General features: G+C 39.7%; 1 protein-coding gene and 1 long non-coding RNA gene across 3 annotated transcripts in view; one reads left to right on the plus strand and one right to left on the minus strand.

The window, feature by feature from the left end:
* The window catches only part of LOC124299492 (follistatin-related protein 5-like), a 45,069-nt gene that overhangs the window by 15,200 nt on the left and 4,547 nt on the right, over positions 1-25,322 (plus strand). Inside the window, exons 2-9 of one of the 2 annotated variants that reach the window (XM_046752722.1) lie at positions 20,131-20,220; positions 20,515-20,647; positions 21,578-21,802; positions 22,381-22,553; positions 22,787-22,921; positions 23,612-23,759; positions 23,914-24,074; positions 25,139-25,262. In XM_046752722.1, the coding sequence (XP_046608678.1) occupies positions 20,137-20,220; positions 20,515-20,647; positions 21,578-21,802; positions 22,381-22,553; positions 22,787-22,921; positions 23,612-23,759; positions 23,914-24,074; positions 25,139-25,262 (1,183 nt within the window). In that variant the 5' untranslated portion in view covers positions 20,131-20,136. Of the gene's footprint in view, positions 1-20,130; positions 20,221-20,514; positions 20,648-21,577; positions 21,803-22,380; positions 22,554-22,786; positions 22,922-23,611; positions 23,760-23,913; positions 24,075-25,138; positions 25,263-25,322 lie in introns of those variants that run through there. The other variant, XM_046752723.1, reaches the window with a different exon arrangement.
* On the minus strand, positions 21,755-25,143 carry LOC124299494 (uncharacterized). Its single transcript, XR_006907020.1, has 3 exons — positions 24,719-25,143; positions 23,853-24,342; positions 21,755-21,825 (listed from the first exon to the last, which is right to left on the minus strand). It is a non-coding gene; the product is annotated as an uncharacterized LOC124299494 (long non-coding RNA).

Here is a 25,322-nt window from a genome sequence, read left to right on the forward strand (position 1 = left end):
CATATGCAATTTCATTCTATTACAAATCTCCCAACGTTTCGCAGATTTCGTTTTCGATTAATTTACTGTAGGTATACCTAGTGCAGTTTTCTTTCCGTCTTCTCAGTCAACGCGGATTCAAACAAATATGAAACGAAAATTTGTGAGAATGACATTCACGGGACAAAATCTCAACGTATTATTGATACACCTATACGATGTGAATTTACGAACGAGATGAAACGAAATAAAATAAAGAAAAATTTAAGCAACTATTTCTGCAAGTGCGCTGCAAGTGTAATTAATAAACTATAGCACACAAACTAGTGGTAGTTAAGAATGGGAATATAACAATTAAATAAAATAACATAAGTGCAGTACTTGCAAGTTAATAATGTAATTAATAAATACAGGACGCATAAATTTGTAATCAGTGTATGTGAGAATAAAAATCGAAAATTTTGTTACTCTTATTAAACTTATTGAATTGCTAATACATTTGCAGTCGACAGAGAAATTGCATCATGCAAAAAATGAATAATCCAGAGATTTGTCCTTCTTACTTAAAGTAGCTGCTGTTGTATATCATTATTTATCTTTTTCACACTTTTCCCCGTGCATGATGATATGGTATCGGGAACCAGAAGGGCTTACTGCACTCCTATACACGTACGTACAGCATCGCGGAGAAAGCAGTTGGCTGTGTAGATATCGCCGGCTATACACTCTGTACTCTATGGTCTACCTGTATCAATGCGAACGCACGTTACAGCGGCACGGTAATGCGAATACCGTGCGGCGGAAGAACGGCGGCAGGCAGCACCCTTTGGTCCGATTCCGGAGCAAGCGGAATATCTTGGCGAAGAGAGAAACCGGCGAGTTCGGTTTTCACTTTCCGAATCCTGCGCCACTCCTTGCTTCCCAGCGACTCTCTTCAGCTCTCTTTCCAGAGCTCATTGTCCTGATCTCCAGCGTATTTGGGCACGTCGAAAAACATCACTTGTATTTACAGTAACAGACCCACTAGCTCCTTTGGGGATCTACCGAAATGAAACGGTGAACCTGAGTCAAAATATATATATATATATATGCTTTGAAAAAGTTTGCTTTTATATCCAGGAGAACGATTGAACGGTATTTTAGAAAATCCATTGTTAAAACTTTTATTTATTCATAACTCGAAAGAAATATATTGTAAGTTTTGATAAATGATTGGTTAATGAATAGAAAAAACGTAAGATAAATTTTTGGACAAAGAAAAAAAATTTTTTTTTGTAGAGCTGTATAATCGGACTCTATTCCCAATTATCCGACAAAGCTAGCGCATGTGAATTTGGACGGACAATTTGTCAAGTTTCACCGTTTCTTCTCAGTAATTACGACAATTTGGTAAAATTGATTTGGAATCCAAATGAATAATCAACTCCGACATATACTTTTATAACCGAATTATACCAGAGAGGCAATGAATTCTCAAACAAGAAACGACAATTGGCTCATTAAAGCGTGTGCAATTTGACCCAACACAATATGCGAATAGAAGAACCGCAGTGCAGTACTTAATTGATCAATCAAGTGTCGGAGGGGATTTCATTTTCCAACTTGGTGCAATAATCGCGTGCATCCTTCGCGGGAAACTTAAACATAGCATGTTATGCACATACTTTAGACGAAGAGTTTCGAGTTTCGTAGAGCAAGGTTTCATATCCACCAATCGTTGCGAAACGTCGGCGGCGAACGTTCCTGGAACGTTATATTCTTCCGTCGACAACCCCTGCAGCTCCCTATTTCACTGAACATATTACAACAAAGACTATACGGCCCCGTAAACGGATGAGTTAAACTTCGCCTCCAGATTGCAACATTTCGCTCGCTTCATCTTTCATATGAATGTATAATATTGCAGGCAAACGTATAAATTATACCTGCGTGAATCATTCTTTTGACTTTACCGCGTCGATGGGTGTGAGACTCTTCTTACAGAGATTTATTGCATTTTAAATCCGGACAGAGGACTTGGAGTTATATGAAAAAATTGTGCGAAATTAGCAATAAATACACTAAAATTACATATACGTAAAAACGTATGATCATATTGGAATCTCGTTTGCGGTTCTGTGAAAAGAATTGCAGTCCCATTTAAGATGTGCATCAAGAATTTGACATCGTAGTCTATACGAAATTCTAAAGATATTTTTATAAGAGTTCCAGTGAAAAATCATTAAAAAATTATTCTGTACAATAAGAATTTTGAGGAAAACGAGATATATCCGTGATTTAGGGAAATAGTACATACTCTATCAGATTAGCCATAAAGTAATGAAATTCCAAGTTAAAATAAAAGTTAATTATAGGTGTAAATAAAGAGCAAGCTGAAGTATAAAACATATAAGCACCTTTCTAATTGACCGAAATATTATAGTGCAATATAACATAGAGATGTATCGTGAAACCGCATGCAGTTGCACAATTAAAAAAGTAACAGTAGGTAATTACAATGGTTGCAAATACAAATACCTACACATATGCGTACAACTGTAAGTTTCGCAAAAAACTATTTGCTAACAAACCAAATACACGCTAATAAATCAACGGCAAAAGACACGTGTAGGTACCAGAATCTTTGACTTGCAACTATGAAATCCAGTCGAAATTATGAGAGAAGCCCGAAGGTGCATAACAAACTGTTTCTCAACAACACAAACGGCAGGCATATATCACTGCGGATGTACATTTATAATGCCCATTAATGTACAAAAGGTGTGAATATAAACGTATTAACGTCAATTAGTATGCAAATAGTTGGTAAGAAATCGATTGTACTTTATTTACGAGGTAATAACGGACTTGCGCTAAGAAACTGTCGATTAGACACACTTGCAGGGAATCGCAAAGTGCTTCGTTATTACATCGGTAACGTGAGAAGAAAAATTTCAATATTACCCGATGCTTCGGAACATTAAGCAGTGCAAAAATGTTCGGTAAAAAGAATCCAACCATAAACATCGATTCGTTACTCGATTACTGGAAACCGGCTCAGCGGCGCGTAATGTTTGCGTCCCGATTTTTTCACTGAAATATTTCTCCCCTTCTTCGCATTGTACGGTTGTTCGATTTCACATCCAACCTGAATGCGACACGTTTTAAGAGGAGACAAGCGACGTATGCAGTTGACGATGAATGATGGGCCGGTCTGCGGGTCTCCGAACTCGACTTCTTTGCAAATCGTGCCTTCGGCAACAAAAAGCGTGTTGCGCAAGTTTAAGCGATAATTGCGCTTCTGCGGTGTTACGAGATTGTTCGTTTCAGTACCAACATGGATGCCGCGTGCGCATCGAGCACGGGATGCATATCAACCCTAGAACACAGGTACGGTGTCGTAAACGACTCGAGCCGACTTTCAAACTACTGTCCTAAGCTAAAAATTGACATTATCGGCCTGGGATCGTGAGTAGAGTTCAGTTCCATTATCCACATAACAATGAATATTTCAGAAAACTTTCTGAAATCTTTCATGAAAGGAAAGAAACATTTCAAACATATTTCAAAAATAGGTTGCTGCAAGTTGAAAATGTCCGCGTCAGAAACTTGCAAAAGATTTCTTGACTGTTGTTGTTCTTAAAAAGTTTCTCATAATCTTTCTATAAAACATTTTATTGAAAGTTTGTTGGAAAGATTTCATGTTATATGGGTATCTGGCAGTGAGGTTGAGCCTATCATAACATCAGTTGCTTGCTGGCCATTGCGCAGAGCAATTGAAAAAAACACTTCAAAACTGCAGTTGGTGTTTCGTGGCTGTAACTGAATTTTGCTTTCTTTACTCGAATCAAAATATTTTACTTGTTATTAGGTAAATTAAGCGCCAAGAGTCACATATAATATTATACAAAGACATATACACGATAAATTTTTTACGAACTAAACTTCAATGAAGTAAAATTAGCTCATCACCATTCGTTTCCCCATTGAAAAAGGAGACGTTATCGATCCCACTTATGAGTTAGAAAGTACAAAAAAGATAGATGTATTTAGAATTATAGAGGTCTAAGAATTTCGGGTTCTTAAATTTCCGCTCTCCAAGTTCCTGTTTGACCGCAATCAGGCGTGAGGTCGAAACGAGAAATTCGTTTTAACGATGTATGGTACATACAGTCTACTCAAAATTGTGTCGACACAGAAACGTGACAAAAGAAAGATTTAAAATGTCCAATTTGAGCAAATCAAACTTAGTCTCATTGAGAAATTCTCCTTAGTCCGGAAATAAAAATGTTAAATCACTGAATCTCAACTGGAACCACTCTGTTACTAACAAGTTCAGAGAAATCACATTATTCCAGTATTTCCTCAGCGAAAAATCCTTATTATGCAAATTGTTTCAGATAGATTTTTTTTCTTGCGCTCGTCAGTTGGTAATAAAAATATGACATGTCACAATGACACTGTCATCGTAAATCACAGAATGATAAACTTGTGATACAAAAAGAAATCTCTCATTGTTAACCATAATTTAACCTAGGCGAACCGTTGAGAATTTATATTTACGTAAAATGTACTGTTACTCATTGGAATCGACAATCGTAAAAGCAGTATGGATTTATCAGTGAAAAAATATCAAAAAATATCAAAACAATGTGAGTCTCTGATGTTGTTATAATAATAAGGTATGTAACGTTGAAATTCAGTGTTTTAACATTTTTTCCTGCGAATGAGCTTCGATAACAATTCAAGCACTGTTCTCGTATCGCGTTCTTGTTTAGATAACCTTCCACCTACCGTATGTCGCATACATTCTTAAACTCTGCCAGGAATAGTATATTGTGTAACAAGGAGGTAAATTCGGTCATTCCCAGAAAGAAATCGCCTTCAACGAACCCAGTTGCAGTATCGCGAGTTTGGGTGACGATCACATCGGCGTAAGTTACGACTATAATTAGAAGTTGTAAACCGCGTTTCTTAGACGGCGAGAAAATTGCCCAATGACTTTCAGTTGCAGCGTAGTGTATGCAGGGTATAAAGAAAATTGGACAATCGAACAACCTGCAGCGATACAGCGTGTGCAGCGGAGATTTGCGTCGGAACGACGTTTGTGCATGTTTAAATCCGTTTCGCAAAAATTGCGTTACCTTGCTGTAACGCCACGACTGCTAGGTCCGCATAGGAGTTCATAGTCAGCTTGGAATCACGCTGAACAATGAAATGAAACACTCGTTTCCGCTTCAATTGGCCTGCCGCATACCGCAGGATGGTTAGAATAGATAAATTCCATGACGGGCTTTTTGTTTATGGATTACGAAACTAGCGGCGTATAGACAAGGGTAATTACATCCAGTATTTATACGTAACGTGTATCTATTCATCTGTAAGTTATATTTTGCTCTCTTTCGGCCATTTCACTTTTGTTGTAAACTGGACGACAATCACTTTCGGAATATCATTGGCAGATACGTTACCGCACAGATTCGTTACAAATTATTTGGTGATTTATCAATTTTACTATTATACTGCATCGCAGGACCATAGAACGTATCAGTTTTCTTATACTCACATAAGAACGTGTATCGATTCTACCTTGATCAATTGAGTAAAAAGATACGTTTATTATTTATATTTGCCAGGCAAGTGAATACAAATTACAGACTATTCGCAATGGTGAAAGTAATAAAGAGATGGAAAAACCATATTATTAATTTCACGTGAAATCATAAATTTTGACTATCTGGAAGGTAATAATTAATTTGGTCACTACTTATTACAAATTTAACGGAAACTGGCATATCAAGACGGTTTCGCTCGGTTCGATTGATTTTACGCGAATCTAAAAATCTTATCCCATATCATCAAGTAACACTGAAGTACAGTGTCAGCTACCGTCTGGAACATCAATCCGTGTCATATGATACTGGTGCCGTAAGTTTGTTGTAACTTGTATGAATCAATTAATTTTTTTTACACGTTTTCCAATCACCGATTACCGAATTAATCACACGTCATCGCTGTGAAAGCATATTTCGATTTTAGATTTGACACACTCATGCAAGGATGAAAATAAATACCCGCGGGCAAAGGTCTTTTTGGTAACTACGATAACTATTTTTACAGTGTACCAAATTCCGCGTATTGTATGCGAAACTATGAATTCATTGTAGCTTACCAAAGGAAGAAAAATAAAAAAAAAATAGTCACACTAATCATAAAACGCGACTGTATTTTTTCCCCGTCTTTATGATTATGGATAAAAGGTGACGCTCTTATGTAATTTTTGTCCGATGAAGTGAAACAATTTTTTTTTTTTTTTTACGTCGGTATACTTTTTTCGTCTACATGTACTTTTTTGTGACCCAAAATCTCATAAGTGAACTGCACCTGCAAGGATACAAAATCGGTACCTGTACAAAGGATTCGCTTGCAAAGCAGAAAGTCATTAGCCTTGCTCTAAGCTTAATTGGAGTTTAATCTATTCGGTAACGGGCAAACTATACGATCGCTTCTCAACTTCGTGGCCAGATTATAATAGGTATATACCATACTGTATACCTATTATTCTGTCACTTTTTCTCATCTCTCTTTTTTTCTCGTAGACAAGATCGTGAAAGTTTGACTTGCACCGTACACCTGATTCAATTGTAGGTTTCTGTACTTTTTTTTTTTTTTTTTTTTTTTTGAGCGAGGTAGAGGGGGGCATGAGCCAAACAGCGTATACGCCGGTATGAATTTCTACCACAATAATAAGCGGTATATAGTGTTAACATCACCGTAAATCGGCTACTTATCAAAAAATTTTTGATGACGCATGCATCGCATCAAAATCGGAGGTAGAGAGTGCTAGCTTTCTTTTCCGAGCGTATAATCAGACGTGAGATGTACAGAGACGAATTATAATTGAATAAATAAATAAATGAATGAATGAAATAGCGCGTCTGCAACTCTTTTATGTAACGCATCATACTCGTGTATATATTAATAATTCAGAATGCACTTGTAAGTAACCATCATAAATCTTAACGCCGAAGATATTCTAATAAGATACAATAAGCGAAACGATAATTAATTATCCACGCCCGCGCGTGATTTACCAAAGCAGGTTACATATTATCGTTGCGTAAGTCAAATACATCGTTACACCAAGAGAAACTATTTTTTCTTACTCGCATGATGGCATAAGTGCATTATATTATTGCACGACACGCTACAACACGAATGTCTGTAATATGCGGTACCTTATATACCGCAAACATGCAGTTGAAACACCTCGAGAACGAGGAGGAGTAATTTCTGCACCTCATGCACGTAATCACACGCCTATCCAATGGATGAAACATATGTTAATACGATTATACCGCACATGGTAGAACTAACTCCTGATTTAATTGCGATGCAGTCACGTTCACTTATTTAATATTGGCAATTATACAAGCACTTAATGCCTTACTCGACTCGCACTTTACGGATTTCCGATGCATTCTGATATCACGTGGTGTAGATCACGATTTATTTATCGAATCAATCAAGGCTGAGTTTATTTATAGGTGTAGTTTTCGACCGTGATGAAATAATTGTAGACCAGAGGTTAATCAATCTCCGAGTAAAAGGCTCACGTTTTATAGAAAATACTGCATATTTCGATATTCTGCACTTGATCATAATTCCGTCGTACCATTGACCATATTGATTTTAACTCGAATGAAGAAAAAAAAAGAATAATTTGGCAAAAAAAAAAAAAAGCTGCTAAACTTGTTCGACATGATTTACCACATTAGATACGGACATTATACAATATTTGCAATTGATTCTGAAACACAAACAAAACAATTCCTGTACGTTATACAAAACTGAGAGACAGACTGTCGAACGTTTAAATCTATTTGTTTAATTCAAGTGTGTATATCAGGGTGGTCTTTAACGTCTTTAATAAGTTTGTTTTGTAAATTTTTAGGCTATCGGGAGCTTAAAAGCTTTCAAATTGATGAAAAAAAAAGTCCCTAAATATTTGAGCTCTCTTGAGTTCAACATTGTCATATATTTTATGATACAGTTGCTTATTTCGTAGCTATACTTGACGGAATGATAATTCTGTATAAATTAAACTTTGAATGTTAATTAACATACGAATGCTTTTATTTGCAAATTTTGTGCATTAGAGCTTTTTTGTAGAGCGATCAATTCTCTACAAAAATAAGTATATTCCATTATTGACGGTGTATTCGCCAACGACTTATAAAATTTTCAAGAGGAAGAAAAGTATTTCCCATATTATTCCATAAGATACTTCGATGGCAAAGCGGACTATCTTAGAGTTGATATAGAGAGCTAAAATTTTCAGGGAATTTTTTATTTATCAATTTGAAATCGTTCAAGCACCTGAGAGCATAAAAATTCAAACACAGACCTATTAAGGATCACCCTAGTGTTTATGCAGAATTACTTGATCTCGTGAATAACTCCATTTTCTCGAATTTTAGCGATAAAAAATACGGTTACCTTCACATAACGCAAGCGGTGTTTGCGAATTGCGAACGCGCGTTATGTGCAACTGCATAAACTGCATAAGAGTTGTGTGCGAATAGCGCTAAACCATTATCGCGTCACGCGAAAGCTGTCTTACATTTTCCGTATCGATCAACGTCGCGTAAAGGCAGCTAGATGTAATAGTTATAGATATGTAAGCACATGCATTTGTATACAGGCAGAAGACTGAGTTTTATTAATGTACGGGTGGCGATTTCCGAGGCGGAAAAGAGAAACCTCCGGAGGTTTTCGATACCATTATTATACCTGCGTCGCGTACACGTGCGTGTACTCGATGATTGAACTCGTCAAATCAGCTAGTCACACCTAGAGCATCTCATTTTTTCAATCCCTCACTCTCACGCACGACGACTCTCAATAATAATTTTCACTACCTCATCTGGTCGTAACCCGAATTCGTTTAGCTATCAGAATAATCTTCATGGTGGGAGTCTCGAACGGTACGTACTTTCAGTTTTCGCATGCCGTTCGTCACGTAGGACGAAAGTCGCGCGTTATGCGCACAGAGTTATACTCTCGTGAAAAACATTACGGGAGTTTTCTGTGAAACTGAGAAGAAACTTAAAATCCCTTGACCACATGAATATTCAGATTTTATACCATGCAAAAAATTGAACCATTATTCATGCAGTAAAGTCTTAATTACGGCAACTGTAATTCAGGACGGATTATAATAATTGCTTGGTGAGGAAACATTTACTCGCTCATTTTATACCTGTATCTATGCCATGAATTTTTATCCGGCAGCATTCGTATAGAGATATAGAGAATTTATAGAGATATATATAGAGATATTTAGAAAGATTAAAACTCGTTTAAAAAAACAAGGAAATAAAACCGAAACGTGATTCAAATCTCGTGAAATCTGTGATACGTATACTTAAAATGTGATAATTAAACGAGGTTAGTCACCCTTCCAATATAATCCACCAACGGTACCAGCTACTCATACATACAGTGTATATAAGCGGGGCATAAATTTGAATACCAAATTAATCCGTTCCGGGTTCACGCGATGATGCTCGTCAGAAAGCATATGAGCGAGTTAAGGCGTATAAGATGCTTTCTAAACCAAGCGGAGCCGTTTGAAGCAGGCCTACTAAAGTCGTCCAACTTTTCATTATCACCTACCTACAAATACCAGGCAAATTACACCCAACGAAAAATAACAGCCGCAAAGCATCGAAATAAAGTAAAAATAAGGTCACGGGCAATAACGTGAGTTCGCTGACCGAAATAGTCGCTAGATGTACGTACACCTGGCGTGCTTGAACCCGATCTCAACCGAGTTGAACAACTCTCATATCACGGGTTGGGTTGGAGTGGCAAAGTGAAAAAGTTTGTCCAGCATCGAGGTCACCGACAAAGACTGTCGAGTGAAACTGATTCTAAGTAAGGAAGAAAACGGGACTCGACACTCGACTCGGCGTCGTCGGATAGAATTAGCATGACGGATCTTAACGTGTATGCTCATCTGCATACCGAGTGGAAACAGTAAAATTTAATAGATTGCGTGTCACTCTGCGTTTGTTCGAGATTTTTCGGATTTTCGTACAGGCCGGTCACCTTAAGCTTCGACTGTCGAATACGGCTTACGGAGGTTACGTTGGTGGTGCATATTTTTTTTGATAATTAGGATTCGAATATCTGATACAGGGATGCAGGAATTTGTCGAAAATTTTCATTGCAGTAAACTGTCCGATGACCGATCACCGCTACGAGTCACGATAACAATGTAATTTCAATTCGCTCCTAAGTAACGCGGGAGAGTTTAAAATCTCATGCCCAGTTTCGAGTAAATCGGCTCCCCTGCCTTGCAGAGGAAAATATTGCCGCGGTAGGATTTTTTCAGCCAATAGATTTCTAGCATACCTTTCAAGCACATTGCTATTGAGTGTAAGACCTGTGCAGGATGCCTGACAAAACTTGGATGGTAATTCCGTACGTGCACACAACGATGCAAGGACGTTTTCTACGTTAGCGAAGGTTCGCCAGAGGCCTATAAAATTCAATTAATTTTCACATACGCAGTCATCGCTTAATCAGCAAAGTTTCACTGTTTTCTCTCGGTACATATTCAAACGAGCTCGATGCCAGGATACGTGCGCCGTAGCAAAATCATACTAAAACCAATTTGTCCAACTCCGGGGTGTTTGAAAATTGTAATGCTGAAACCGAGTTGTCCAATCCTTGAGCTTCGGTATCAAGCACATTGGGTGTACATTTAGTTGTATTGCGAAACGTGGGTGTCGAAAGCGTTGAAATATGACACGGGGTTTAAAGACCCCTCGACCAACAACAACGGGAGAACCCAACGAGACTGCATACACAGCTACTCCGTTATACATAAGGCGCCTGAAAAACGGTCCTCGGCCATTGTTGGATATTATATTACTGTTATTATCACCGCTATACCTTTATTGTTATTGTTATTACTATCATCGTCATCCCCGCGTAGCCGAGAGTTTCTTTGCACTGGCGTAGAGATATAGTATATATATACATGCATATATATATATTATATATTATATATTATACGTAACCCACTTATATACGTATAACGTACGTAGAGACGTGTACCCGCCTATACCAGCGTACACATAGCGTATATATATATATATATACATATCTATAAGATAGAAGAGTGGTGGCAGAGCGGGAGCGGGAGCTCAAGTCCTTAAAGTCCTTATCCCACGGGATGAAGAGGGTTTACCCTGCCAGAATTGAGAGAGATAAGCTCGGTGTCGCCGCGGCTTACCGGCGGGACCTCCAGGTATAAATCTGATAAATTTCCCCCACCCCCATCCCCCCCCCCCCCGCCACCATTTGCTTCCTTCCTTCCTTCCTCCTAGGTAATAATTAATTTTCGCGCCGCGTTGTAAAGCGGTACGCGTTTGTACCACCCTCTGTATTGCAACGCGGGTTGTTTGTGGAGTGCTCGGTATAATATTGGAGGGATTATCGCCGTGGAAAAGAAACAATCGTTTAAAAGAAGAATGCAATTTCCCTTCTCTCTGCATTACTTTCGTCTTTTTTTTTTTTGGTTTTTTTTTCCTGCAGCATCTCTCTTTTCCACGTTGGCCCGCAAACCGGGCCAAGAGTCTGGAACTCGACTAATCCCGATGTTAAATGTGTCTTTAAATGTTTTTCTAGATTTTTGAACTCATACCGCAACGTCTATGTTTCGAATTCCGAGATTCTTTGAACGGATGATGACGAAGAAGTGACCCAAGCAGTCCTGATTACTTACGCGTGACCAGGCATAACTTTGATAAATTGGTAATTTGTATAATGCACAATTTTTTATCCAACTTCGATCCGCCGTCGCATAGACAAAAGCCACGACAAATCGGTGTATAGAAAAAAAACAAAAAAACAAAAAAACTAATACTCCTTCGCGGGGACACCGAAGGTGAGGCCGGATATGAAGGCGACCCAACGGATACAGGGGGTAAGCCTTCCATGCGGGGGTGTATTTGAACCGATTTCTGCCCGTTGTCCTACGGCCGTAATCCATGTAGCTGGCACGGACGCTGTCGGACCACCGCCGGTGGAAATAATGGACCCGAAATCAATCAGACTTTCAAGTTCTCCCGACAAACGACCCGCATCAATCGTCCTGCACCAACGGAGCGCGCGATACCCGGGCGAACACGTTTAAATTGGCTCGGGTCACCCCGGGTGGCTGGTACATTTTTCATCTCGTACAACCTGCGATCCGGCAACCCCCTCCCCCTTTCGCGGTTTTTCGATTTTCGACTGCCTGCCCCTCGCGAAAGCAACTCGCTCGACGAACCCTAAATCATCCCCTCGTTTATCAGCGTATTATATAGACCGAGTCTCCGATGGAGGAGACGTGTGTAGGTGCGTAATAGTAATGGTAATGATGATGACGGTTACGGCTATGAAAGAGTTGCGTAGTCGGGAGAATCATACAAAAGTACAACTTTACCGAACTTTAGTCCCTGTCGTGTCTACCTCTAATTACTCGGGCTATTCATGTCTACTTTCCAGTTTGCACCTTTCTCGGCTAGATTATTTTCGGTAACGCTAGAAGACTAAACTCGACGAGTTACTCTCGCGTTTGTTTTCCAATATATACCTACTCAATTCGTATATTTATGTTCAAACATATGAGTTTAGAGTCGATCTACGTCGTAAAAATTGATCTAATGCTAACCGGTAAATTACGGATGTTAATCAGTTGTGTACATTGACACCGATTTTTATTATACTTGGAGAGAGTTTGTGAATTTTAAATTTTTCAATGCTTCGAACACGATGTTCGATTTGTTTATATTTTACAACTTTCGATACACTCGATAACATGATCTCATTCTCAATCTATATGATATTGACGCGACGTGTCGTTCCATTTTTTAATCTTATGATACACGAAGTAAACAACAAGAAAATATGGCTCCAACAAACTTGTGATTAATTTCTGAAAAAAATGGCGTGTCGTGTAACGTTATTGGGTAAACCGTTTAGAGGATGTGATATACAGGGTGTCTCATTTTAATCAATCAAGTTAAATATCTTGAAGACCGAAAGTGTGAGTGAAAAATGTTTCGGACACAAGTTGTGAGTTTCGAAGGGGGACAAAAGCTGAGAGCATCAGATTTTTCGTAAGTGGACCCGCCAAAGTCAGATGAATATCAACTTAATTTTATCAAACAGAACGGTATATTTTTTTCATAGGCATTTGGAAGAGCATCAAATTTTGCAATAAAAAATACTCACACACTTACCACCTAAACTCGAGTGGTGATAAGATACGAGTCAAGTATTTTTCGATGCAGAATTTGATGTTCTTTTATACGACGATGAAAAAAATATACTGTTCATTTAAAAAAAAAACTTTGTTAACCTTCACTGGACCTTGGCGAGTCCGCTTAAAAAAATCTGACACTTTAATTCATCTTCTTTCAATCTTCGAACCATTCAACTTTTGTTTGAAACATTTTTCACTCACACTTTTGGTTTTCGAGATATTTGATTGGATTGATTACAATGAGACACCCCGTGTAATTGCAACTTATTTTTACATATGCACGTAGAAGTGAAAAAATAAACAATCGGATGTTAGTGATTTCAAGAATTGAAATTACGTACCTTACAAATATATGTATAACATTTTTCAAAGAAGCTTCGGATGAAATCCTCGTTTCACGTATATTTGTGATTTTTCATGCGGATATTATCCAAATCAGTCAAGACATTTGTCCGGACGTCAGCTGGATAAAAAATTATACACACGACGTATCTTATATAATATACAATACGCATGAGAAGCTTGCAGAAAATACTTTCAAACTTACGGAGGAAGAAAACGAGAAAAAAAAAGGATGGGGATGCAAAAACGTTCAAAAGACGGAGAAATAGAAAGAGAGACATTTTTCTTCGATCCGACGTTTTCCGCGATACGGTAAATCACTCCGCGAATGCGTTCGTGCTTAAACTCGTCCTCCTCTACACTCGCGCAGGCCTTAAAGAAAAGAGGACGAAAACAAACTGATTCGCATCTCATAGAAAATACATAGCAAGGAAGAACAACTGGCAAAACGCACGAGTCACAGGCGCCATTTTTCAACCGTAACTTGTCGGGGGTTTCGAAGAAGATAATAATCGGTTAGTTAAATTTTGAAATGTGCAATAACTTAATACAGGAAACCTATGTATTTACGGATTTTCAACAAATTCAAATTTTCAAAGTAAAAATATAAAACTGCAGTGATCGATTTGAAATAATCCAATTAACTGCGGTGAACCGTAATTCCCAAATTCGCAATAGCAATCGGCCACGAGCTACCTTAAATAATAAAAAATGACAGCATAAATTAGCGCTACGAATTAAATGTTCAAAATCACGAAATTGTACGTAGTCAAAAATATCCACGGGATGACTATTCCACAACGGTAGGAAAATCGTGATTCCAGACCTAATTTATACGCTAGCTGGCCAATATGCGTAACTCTCGCACAATTAGTTTACTCGCACCTACGACACTGCAAAATGTGACTGGGGAAAACCGATGAAATTCGCAAAAATCGAAACTTAGTTTATTTTCGACGCATCCTATAACTCACCCTGACAAGGGAAGACTCAGCGGACGGAATTTTTATTTTCTTCCAAACTTGTATTACGTGAGGGTCGTTACAATTTTCCAAAACACGCGCGGAATAAGGATTCGTTGAATTCACCAAATATGGTGATCAAATATTATATGTCGAAAGAAGCACTTTTAAAATTAAAATTAATAAGTGATGAGAACTCGGTAATTTTGGTTATTGAATGAAACGATGATTATTTAAATCAACACAACAGTTTCTTAGCATATTTGCTAAATTCAACTAATTCTTTTTTGATACTATCAGGCGTGCTTTCCACAAACTCGAAAAAAATCTACATTCTTCAAGATCATTCATTAAACTTTGATACGCAAAATGGTATGATTAAAATAAGGTTTCAAGAATTCTTTTTATCATTTTTAATCACACGCGTCGGTGTGCCATTTCTCCGTAGGTAGGACTTCAGACGAACCAGTCAGTATATTTTACTAAAATTATAATGGAAAATAAATTACGGTGACGAACAACGGAGATATTGTGCGTGGTTATAGTCTCGCAAAAAAGTAAACCTCTATGGCTAAATGTAAATCACATCCAAAAATAATATTACTATTTTACAAATTATTTTTCAAACTGTATCATTCGCTAACAATTTTCTCATTGGTTGGCTGCAATGAGTACTTTCCACTCTGGAGTGCAACACTTGTGATCTAGGCGTGGACTCCAGACCGGACGAATCTTCACGTCATGTTTACCGATATAGTGGCTCACTGATTGGCGTTTCCCCATTGTGCCGAGAGAGCCTTCGCTCGTAGTTGCCATTATTCTCTGCGATACTTTATCATATTCTTGTCCGCTTGTAGTCCGTAGATTTTGGTAGCTTCCGGGTACAACGCTTAAGGGAAAAGGGGAAACAAAGAACAACAACAAAATGAAATTAAAAAAAAAAACCTTAATTTGGAAAACATACTTTTGCCACCTTTCGGAGTATCGTATTCGCGAAACATTTCAGAATCGGGCATTAAATAGTCCTCAGATCATCATGCGATCCATGACTTAAGCCGTCCAAAATTCATGAATCAATTTGTAACTGAAAAAGTCCGATGCCTCTACGTATTGTATACGTAACGTATATTGTAAATATAACTTCGGTTGCCTATCTGCCGGTGAAGAGTGAAGAACCTCGAAGGAAATCGTCTCTTTGAATAAACCAAGATATTCCGCAAACAAGGAAAGACATTTATTTTCTAAAAGCAAAGTTTATCGCATTATAAGCTTGACTTCCGCACAACGAGAAAGAGACTGGAAAAATCCTCACACTGCAACTTCTATCGCCATCCGACGTTGACCGATGGACATCGAGGACTCGAGACGTAGGCGTTGTACGGCAATAAAGTATCGTACAAATTCTGGCACGCATTGGGTCTCGCGACGTAGGCAGACCCACGATAGACGGGTTGACACCTGGCACAGGGTACCGAAGGTGTGCAAGGTAAGCATGGCGGAGGGCACGGCCTGGGTTGGCAGGGGCAAACGGGGGGTGGTCGGGGGCAGGGCGCCTTCTTATCGACAATTCCAACGGTCGCGCTTCCGGCAGCCGATCTGCGCCTGGCGCACTTCCGGCGTTCCCCGCAGGCGAGCGGATTGCCGCCCTCGCCGTCGGGTTTCCCACATTTTCCAACCTTTCCCTTTTTGTCCTTCTTGTTGCAGGTTCCCTCGCGGCCGCAGAGCGCCGGTTTCACGTCGCACGACGCGTTTGCGTCGTCTCCCCCGTTTAAATCACTGATTCCAGTTCCGCTTCCATTTGAACCGTCAGTCCCTCCGCCTCCGCCTCCGCCTCCGCCTCCGCCACCGCGTTGACCCCTACGCTTACCCCCCTTCCCGCCCTTGTCACTTTTTCCTGACTTTTCACCGCCCCCTCCGCCTCCGTCTTCGCCATCGCCGGATACCCCCGAATCCTTGCCCTTATCGTCGGCACCCTGGATTTTCGACAGGCGAGATTTATCGCTCGCGTCGCAGCAGCATATCGTGTCTCTGGGGTCCCTGGGCGGAACGAAAGTCCCGCTGCCCCAGCATCCTCCTGTTAGTTCGTCCAGGGATATTTCCCTGCATTGATACGGTAGTTTCTCGCTGGTTTCCTCCCGCGCGTAGAACAGTCGTTTAGCGTCTTCGGGCACCTCGATTTCCGATATAACCGAACGGCCCAGGTGGGTCAGTCGGAGGTAGGCGGTCACTTTTGCGCCCGAGTCGGTTCCATCCTCGTTGAGAAGGGGGTGAGTATCTTTCGTCGACCTTGACACGGGTTCACGGGGATGGACCGCCGGCCGCTTTCGAGCGACGTCCTCGTTCCGGCGCTTGACACCCTCGATCACGCGGTTGAAAAGGTCGGAAACGTCGACCCGAGTGATCCCCACGCTTTCCGACGACTGACGCTCAAAATACTTTGACAATTCCCTGTGAACGTAAATCTGAAGCTCGACGTTCTCCATCGGTTTTTCCAGCGACGACACCGGGATGGGAAACACCACAGAAACCCCACCGTTGAACGGTTCCACATCGCTGTTCGAACCCCGGTACACTTGGTAGTCTGCTCGCTGGGGGTACAGGCTCGTCCAGTCTTTGTCCAGAAGACGGAACATCATCACAGTCTTCTTCATCACAGCTCTGTCGAACTCCGTCACTCGCGGAACTTCCAGCTGCCTCAAGAAAAATCCGCTTTTTAACAAATAATGCTATACTCATTTTTTTTATGTGGAATCGAATCATAACACTCGCCCACTGGCATGTGACCCAAATGACAACCCGTAACAAACCGTGAGGTGTGCTCAAAGTTGGGTAGTGTGATTTGTTTCCGCATATTGACCTAGTAGGGAGCCTCTCATTATAAATATTTTCAGGGTACCGTAGATGATAACAGCAATAAATGTAAATCACTACAAATGCGCATATTCCGGTGTGTTAAGGGAATTAGACTATACATATACATGAGGAATATGTTAATAGTTCCAGTATTATATGCTGGCAGTTAGAAATAGTCGATTTGCGACGCAGCGTCTGGGAACGTATGCATATTTGGAATACCAACTGCAAATTAATTACTAAAGGCATGATAAACTTTGTGGGCATCTCGTCGCGTCAATGTTCACAAAAATCCCAGATAATTTTATCTCACGATACGGTAACATAACCTTTCACGATAATATTTCGCGGCATTACTAAAACCGTTCGTTCCATTCTTTTTCAACATCATTTTTCAAATGTTCGTCAAAATTGGCACGAATGCTTGGCGAAAAAATGGAGAAACATTTTTTAATATATCTCTACCGCAAAGGATTCCGATAGACAGGCTCACCTGCTCGACAGAAATTTCCAACATCATAAGGTCCAAGTCTGAAGCCACGATCAGAGAAGACATAATTTATCAGGGTTGGATGAAATACAAGAATTTAGAATATGTTATTTCGTAATTGGTTTCCTATTACTGCATGTGTATTTTTGTAATTATCTAAATGAATTTTTTAAAGAAAAATTGTTACTTATGCCAAAATATGTTCAAATCAGAGTGAATACAGTTGACTGATGTTTTAACTCAATCAATAGAAAGATCGATAATATTGAAGGCGTGAAGGTAGTCGTTGGGTACGAACGAACCGGAAGTTTTCTGTGAAACTTACCACTCAACGCCGTTAGATATGAAACCAAAGTTACATTCGAAGACCGTACTACCATTTCTGAAAAGATCTAACTCGGCAGCTGACGCTAAACCCGTAATCGGATAGCGATCCATAGATTAGCAATCTCTTTTCAAAAAATGCTCTTGACGCTGACGATGAATCTGTATCCTTATAAAAAACTAAAGTTGTTTAAATAATCTCGAACAAGAGACAAATACTAGTATAAAGTAAACACGATTTGCAGACGCCTCACAGACGGATTCAGCCTGTACAGGAGGATACTCGGATATCCTTTTCGGTGGACAGGGTTACGGGGATGGCAGGTGCTCGGCTGTCTGAACGGAGCGACACGACGCGACGAGGACGAACTGTTATTTTAACTTGGCACGTTCATATATATGGTAATGAGCCCCTGCAGAGGAGATTTATTACGCGAATTACGTGTAAACGGGGGCAACGCGCGGTGCCTGGAAGGAGTCTTATACCCGACGTTAAATCCCTCGTCGACCCCCGCGTCGCCTTCTTCCATTCCCTAGCCGCTACAGAGCCGCCCGTTTACGGAGATAATTGAATTTCTGTTGGCGACTAATGCTTCCGCTTAATTAACTCTGATTTCATTGTAATTAATACAGAACGCCAATAATTCAGTATGTAGATATAACGAACACGAAGGCACCTGTACCTACACACACATATATATATATATATGTACGTAATATATATATATATTGTGTGTGTGTATACACGTACATATCTATACGCAGACGTGATATCTACGTACAAACGACGAACGTTGCGCCGGATGTACGAGACGTGCTGCAGTATAATAAAGCGTTTTAATAATTCCTCGGTAATTTTTCACAACTTTCTCTGCACATTTTTCAAACACAATATATCATAAGTTGGTATATGTACGAAAATTTTCGTCATAATTTCTCTCCGAGGGAAACTTTTAATCACAATTTATCAGAACTGATCGATTTGAAATTCTTACGATTCGCCTGCCCGGTGAGATTGTGGTCTGTAACGAATTCTTTTAACCAAATTTTTTGTACACGGTGAAAAGATACGATAACACGATTAGCGAGTATTGTGGCAAGTAATATCGGAATATTCTATGATCAATTACGATAAATTACCTTCCTGACTGCGGACTTGGCGATCTGATTTAGTATGCGAGAGAGCTATGGAGACTAGAAGAGACACACAACAGATTACTCTGCGGAACCCCCGCAAAGTAGTTGTGAAACTTTGATTTTAGACCGTCTCAAGCCGTCGCTAAGTGCCGAGGGTAATCTCGCGGCTCCTGCTTCTGTTACCCCGGCTCCTTCTATCCCTGCAGATGCTGCTGTGCCGTTGTTGCCCCGGATCCGTGAGCTCGGCTTCTACTGCTACAAGTTCTTATCTCTAAGCTAAGTTAGACTAGACTAGGGGCTGCCCAACCCCGCTCTGACCCTAGAACCTGGTAAAGGGATATTTTCTGGCGAGGGTACAAAAAGCAGATATCTATGCATGGTACATATATCTATATACCTATACATGCGAAGGACGTGGGGGGAAAGCATGCAGATCACCCCGGCGATCAGTCTTCGCGGCCCAATTCGAAGACGAAAGCTTTTTCTTTCTCATATATTTTTCACGTACGCTCCTCATATTTATATCAGCACCCAGCCTGTGCAATTTATTCCGCATTACTCGGGAAAGTGCTTTTGCAAAAATAGTCTGCGAATAAGAAATATTGCAGAAATATTATTCAAAGATATTTTCTTTGCGTGATATAAGATTAGACGAATGTACTGGACAATCTGTGCGTGGTAATATTGGAAAGAAATTTTTACCACAGAAGAGACTTAATGAAAATTGAAAAATTTTGTTTCAGCCAAGGATGAAATCTGAATGGGCTGGACTGTATTTTGTACTCTTGATAAGCCTCCAGCTATCGAGCACCGCAGGCACATCTCGTTACAAGGTAAGAACGCCGCTGCCTTGAAAGCCTTTACGAATATTACACGTAACTGAAGAAAGCAATAACCTAGAGCTGTGTACCGTGTAGACGGGTACGTAAAATCTATTACGGTCAAACGAACGGTGAAACGAATCGCCTGCAAGACGAGCGGAATACCTATAACTATATGCATTGCACCATCTTCGCACAAATTCCTTGCAAATAATCACAAACTTCGAGACGGTACTTTTTTCAGCATCTCTATAACGTGTAGTTTGCCAATTTATGCTTCGTCATTGAGTACACCGAATGTTTCAGCATTCTCGACGGCATCGCGATTACACCGCAGCTTCGACGGAATCTCCGATCGTCGTCGATCGAGCTTCTCCCGCGGTTTCGCCGTCATCTAGTCAGCCGGATGATCGTAGAATCGTTTCGAGCAAGGGCAAAGGTAAGCAAACTGTTGAGTGGAAAGAGTAAAAGAAATTTCGAATAACCTCGAGGGACGGTTTATATCAATGCATATAGATACAATCTGTACCGTTTTATGATGATTGTCAGTCCGCGTTAGAAGTACTGAATCTTGAGAACGAAGCAAACGACGCAAGTGAAGGTTATCGCGGCGAATATTTGTATGCCGATCGTAACTTTCATTTTCTGGCAGATGATCCTTACGGTTGCTGAGATTTTTATCTTTCTTTCTTTTTTTGTTTTTCATCCACAAAAGTGTAATTTTCGTATTCACGCAAGTTTGTAAACGACGAGAACAATCCAGAATATAAAAGCCACGCCGACGAGGATAACCGTTATCTGCACGCAGACGCACATCCTCGCACATATTGAACGAATACCTTCATCATTCTGTCACTACGCTTTTTTGTCTCGACGACAGATGATGAGGCGAGAATGTCAAACAAAGGAAAACAACCGTATAAAATTCAAAAATATTTACATTTCTCTGATATTTCTCTGGGGGATGTATGTATGATTGTATGTACATGCATAGGGTATGTCAAATAAAACAAAAAATTTTTGGAGGTAAAGCATCTGAAATAGAATATATCAGCCAAACATGAGCTCTTAAGATTAAAAATTAAAAAAAAGTGTTTCGGTAAATCTGTAGAAAACAGTCTGCAGACCGACAGTCACACTGCATTTCCAAATACTCTGTAACGATTTGAAACGGATCATCGATATTATAGCTTTTGTTCATATTTCCATTATTTTAATTTTAGTATTTTAACGACTATATTTTACACACACAACAATAATAATTTCGTAAATACGCAATGTACGGCTATCTCTTACGATGAAATCGTTATAAAATATCGATCTTTGGCCAAACAATCTCCTCGTAACCGTATCCGGCAATTCTCCTCAGGCCCTTGCCTTGGCAAGTATTGCGGTGCTGGCAGAGAGTGCGAAATATCTCCGGACGGGGAAGTCGCCCTTTGTATTTGCGTGAGACGGTGTTCCCGTCGGCACCGTCCGGTCTGCGGAAGCGACGGAAGGGTCTACGCAAACCACTGCGAACTACACCGTGCAGCGTGTAATTCTGGTATCCCGCTAATCGCCAGTAGGCTCATGCGATGCCTTCATCGAGCAGGTACGAGGGTTTGTAATGGGCTACTGTAACGATACCGAAATCACGGCGTTGCACACTTGTGCATCTTTCAATACGATGTAGTACGTGTGATGTTTAGACGTATAATACAGACATATGACTAACTTACAGGCATCAAACTAATCGATTGGGTATATACTCTTATCGGGAAATCTTCAACTCAGAGAAAAAAGTCACTTATTGTAACTAAATATTTTTTTCAAACCCTTCGTTCAATCTAAAATGAAAGTGCGTTCGAGGTAATCGATATTTTTTACGATTTCGGTATTAGAACTAGCTTTTTTTTTTAGTAAGAAAATACAATAATATCTGGGGAATTTTGGTGATTAAGAAAATGAAATAAATTTTTTTTTTTATCTAACCAAGTAGGTTTGTTCTTCGAAGCAAAAAACCGATTTATTTATTATGTTGAATGACGAAGGGTAAACAAAATATTATTTCAAATCAAATAAGGAATTATTTCAATTTATAGCAATACCAACATTTTCTCCGAGTGTTTAGCTCATTAATTACGTACAGTCATCCTGCAATCGCATAATTTTCGATGTCGCACGTTTCAGACGATCGCCCTCCGGACGCGCCGCGAGTTCTGCCTGTTGGAACCGCCGCGAATCTGACTCTAAAACCGCCTGATCAAAAAGATACGGGGCAGAACAACGTCAAAGAGAATACCATAGACACGGATAGTTATTATCTGGAGGATTGCTCAGCGCAGGAATACGAGATTATGAAGGTGGGTTGGTACGCTTGAAGAGAATATAATTGCGCGGAAAAAAGATGTGTAGGCATAAAAAAATAATTTTTAAATTGCTTTTAAGAATTCGCAAACTAATGATTGCAATTTTGAAAAATTAATATTTTCACCGATTTTCGGAAGTACAAATTTTCTGGCTACCATTTGATTTCCCCAATTTCTCGAGCTTTCCAGGTTTCGAAATTTATGGTGTCTTTTCATTTATCCCACAGGATAACCTGCTGTTATTCAATCACGCTAGACTCATGGCTCAGGATAACCACAGCAAGGAGTATCTTGTCAGCATAATGTTTTCGCACTACGATCAGAATAACAATGGGAATTTGGAAAGAGAGGAGTTGGAGCAGGTGAGATGATCGTGTCTGTTATGCAGTTACGTCGATATCGTAATTAAGTGCGATTTCCGTGAGTCAAAAAGTCAGATAAAAATTCGGGATGCGTTATGAAAGATTTGACAAATAAGCAGAATAAATTCTGTTGTTTCGTGTATAAGTTTGAAATTCATGATTTTTCCAAACGGTATACAACTCCTCAATAATTGTTGAATCCTTACAAGGTATTATAAAATCAATATAATGAAGCTAGACGTCCTGCAGAGCAGTTTAAAGGGTCGTCAACTTATATTACCGTATAATACTGACCAACGGATCGAACATCAATCATATTTTTTATTACCCCACTTCCCACTTCAGTTTACGAATATGTATCAATTTGAATACCGCACTTGTTGCACAATCAAAACGTATACGGCCTCCGTGACGAACGGTAAGCGCGACGAAACACGTAAAACATACAACGACCATTAATACCGTCACCTATATGACCCGTTTCACTTTGTCATGAATGTTTCTCTGGGAGATGATTAATGATTTTTTTACATGAAAAGGGTGCGTCACCACAACCCGTGAGCAGAATATAAGCTGCTGTCGTTATGGTGTCGCAATTGGGCGACAGCTTACATACAAGTCCGAGGATCGAAAGAATCTTCTCAAGCTTTTCTACCATCATTATTGTAAATATTGTTTTTGTTATTCCAGATTGCACAGCGCGAAGACCTGGAGCAGCTAAGCCGAGGTTGTTCACTGGGTCACATGATAAGTTACGACGACGCTGACAAGGATGGACGTTTAAACATCAACGAGTTTTACATGGCATTCAGCAAACTCTACAGTCAGTATGATCAATGTATGAAATATACGGGAGTACGAAAGTACCTATACATCAGTATTCAGTAATACCAAAATCACTTACTAATAATAATAATAAAAATAGTAATACTCATAAATCTGTGACGAGCAATCTAGTGTGACGGGTCTCCGAATTTCATATTGACTTCCAGGCGTATCGGTAGTCTCCCTGGACAAGTCGCGAGAGGTGAATCATGTCTCTGTCAGGGTTGGCGACAACGTTGAAATCAAATGCGACGTTACTGGAACACCGCCACCGCCCCTTGTCTGGCGTAGGCACGAGGCCGACGTTGAAACCCTCGCCGAACAGGAGGTGGAGTCACTTCAGTCCGCTAATGTTAATCCTATTAGACGCATTCAATGTTCGCATCCACTGTGTAAATGTTTCTTCGAAATTATACGTACTGTGTACCAAGATTCTGTGAAATTTGCCATTCTGCACCAGCAGATAGACAACCGAAGCTACATCTGAGGTCACCATGACCCAGGGGTTAACCACTAAAGCAGTCGTTGTGTCACCCCTTACTGTAGCGATTTAGCTATCACTGTAATCACGTTGTCATCATAAAACCATCTGCAATCTAACAAATTATTTTTTTAATTGTAATCGTTTGCAATCATGTCGCAGTCATTGTGATTACAGTAAGAAAAATAATAATAATAATAACCTGCACCAAAAATTTCTACAGCATTTAGAGCATGTAACGACTGAATTCAGACTAAAGACTGCTATTAACAAGACTATTAATCTTCCCGTCTCGCTTCCCATTATCAGCTAGGCGAAAAGAGTACGCATTATATTTTGGTATACATTATTTAACTTGTAAAAACATAATCACTGATGATTACGTATAATTGCTGTTCTTTTGTAATCACGGTAGTCATGAAATTTTTCTGTAGTCATATGTAGTCCAATTTTCATATTTAAAAGGGGTAATCTTTTGCAATTATAAAAACCTTAATCTAGTCTGTGTAGTCTGCAATCAGTGTGTCACTTTCTTCCGAGTGGCTAAGCCCTTGGCTATGGCAGTTTGTCTATTTGTCCGAGTCACACACCTTGTAACGAATTTTGGCCAATCTCAAATTCTCCGTGTCATGCTAAAAACGTTGGACTTGATTCTTGATACACTCTAAAAATAAGTAGCAAATCCATTGGCTTTAGACGCGAATTGATTTTTGGTATGAGGTCACTTTTTGTGACGTATTGTAAGGTCTGATTAAACCAGAGAAACAGACTGTACCACCATTTCTAAAAAGATATGATTGAGAAAGTCCAGATTTTGGTACTGAACATTTTTCAAATGAAATCGAGCTTCACTTTCCATCAGGCTTGATATTAAGGTCGTCAACTTGCTCCTGTAATCGATGATCTTCCAGATCCGAGTTTTCAACGACGGAAGCCTCTATTTGAAACGAGTCCAGCTCGTCCACGCTGGTAACTACACTTGTCACGCCCTGAGGAACAAGGACGTAGTTCAGACGCACGTGGTGACGGTTCACAGTGAGTACGGCGCTCCTAAAACTTTCTTAAATTGTTGGATAATCAGATTGCGGTTCATCT

This window comes from Neodiprion virginianus, chromosome 3 (genome assembly GCF_021901495.1).
Source record: "Neodiprion virginianus isolate iyNeoVirg1 chromosome 3, iyNeoVirg1.1, whole genome shotgun sequence".
In the NCBI taxonomy this organism is placed as follows: Eukaryota; Metazoa; Arthropoda; class Insecta; order Hymenoptera; family Diprionidae; genus Neodiprion; species Neodiprion virginianus.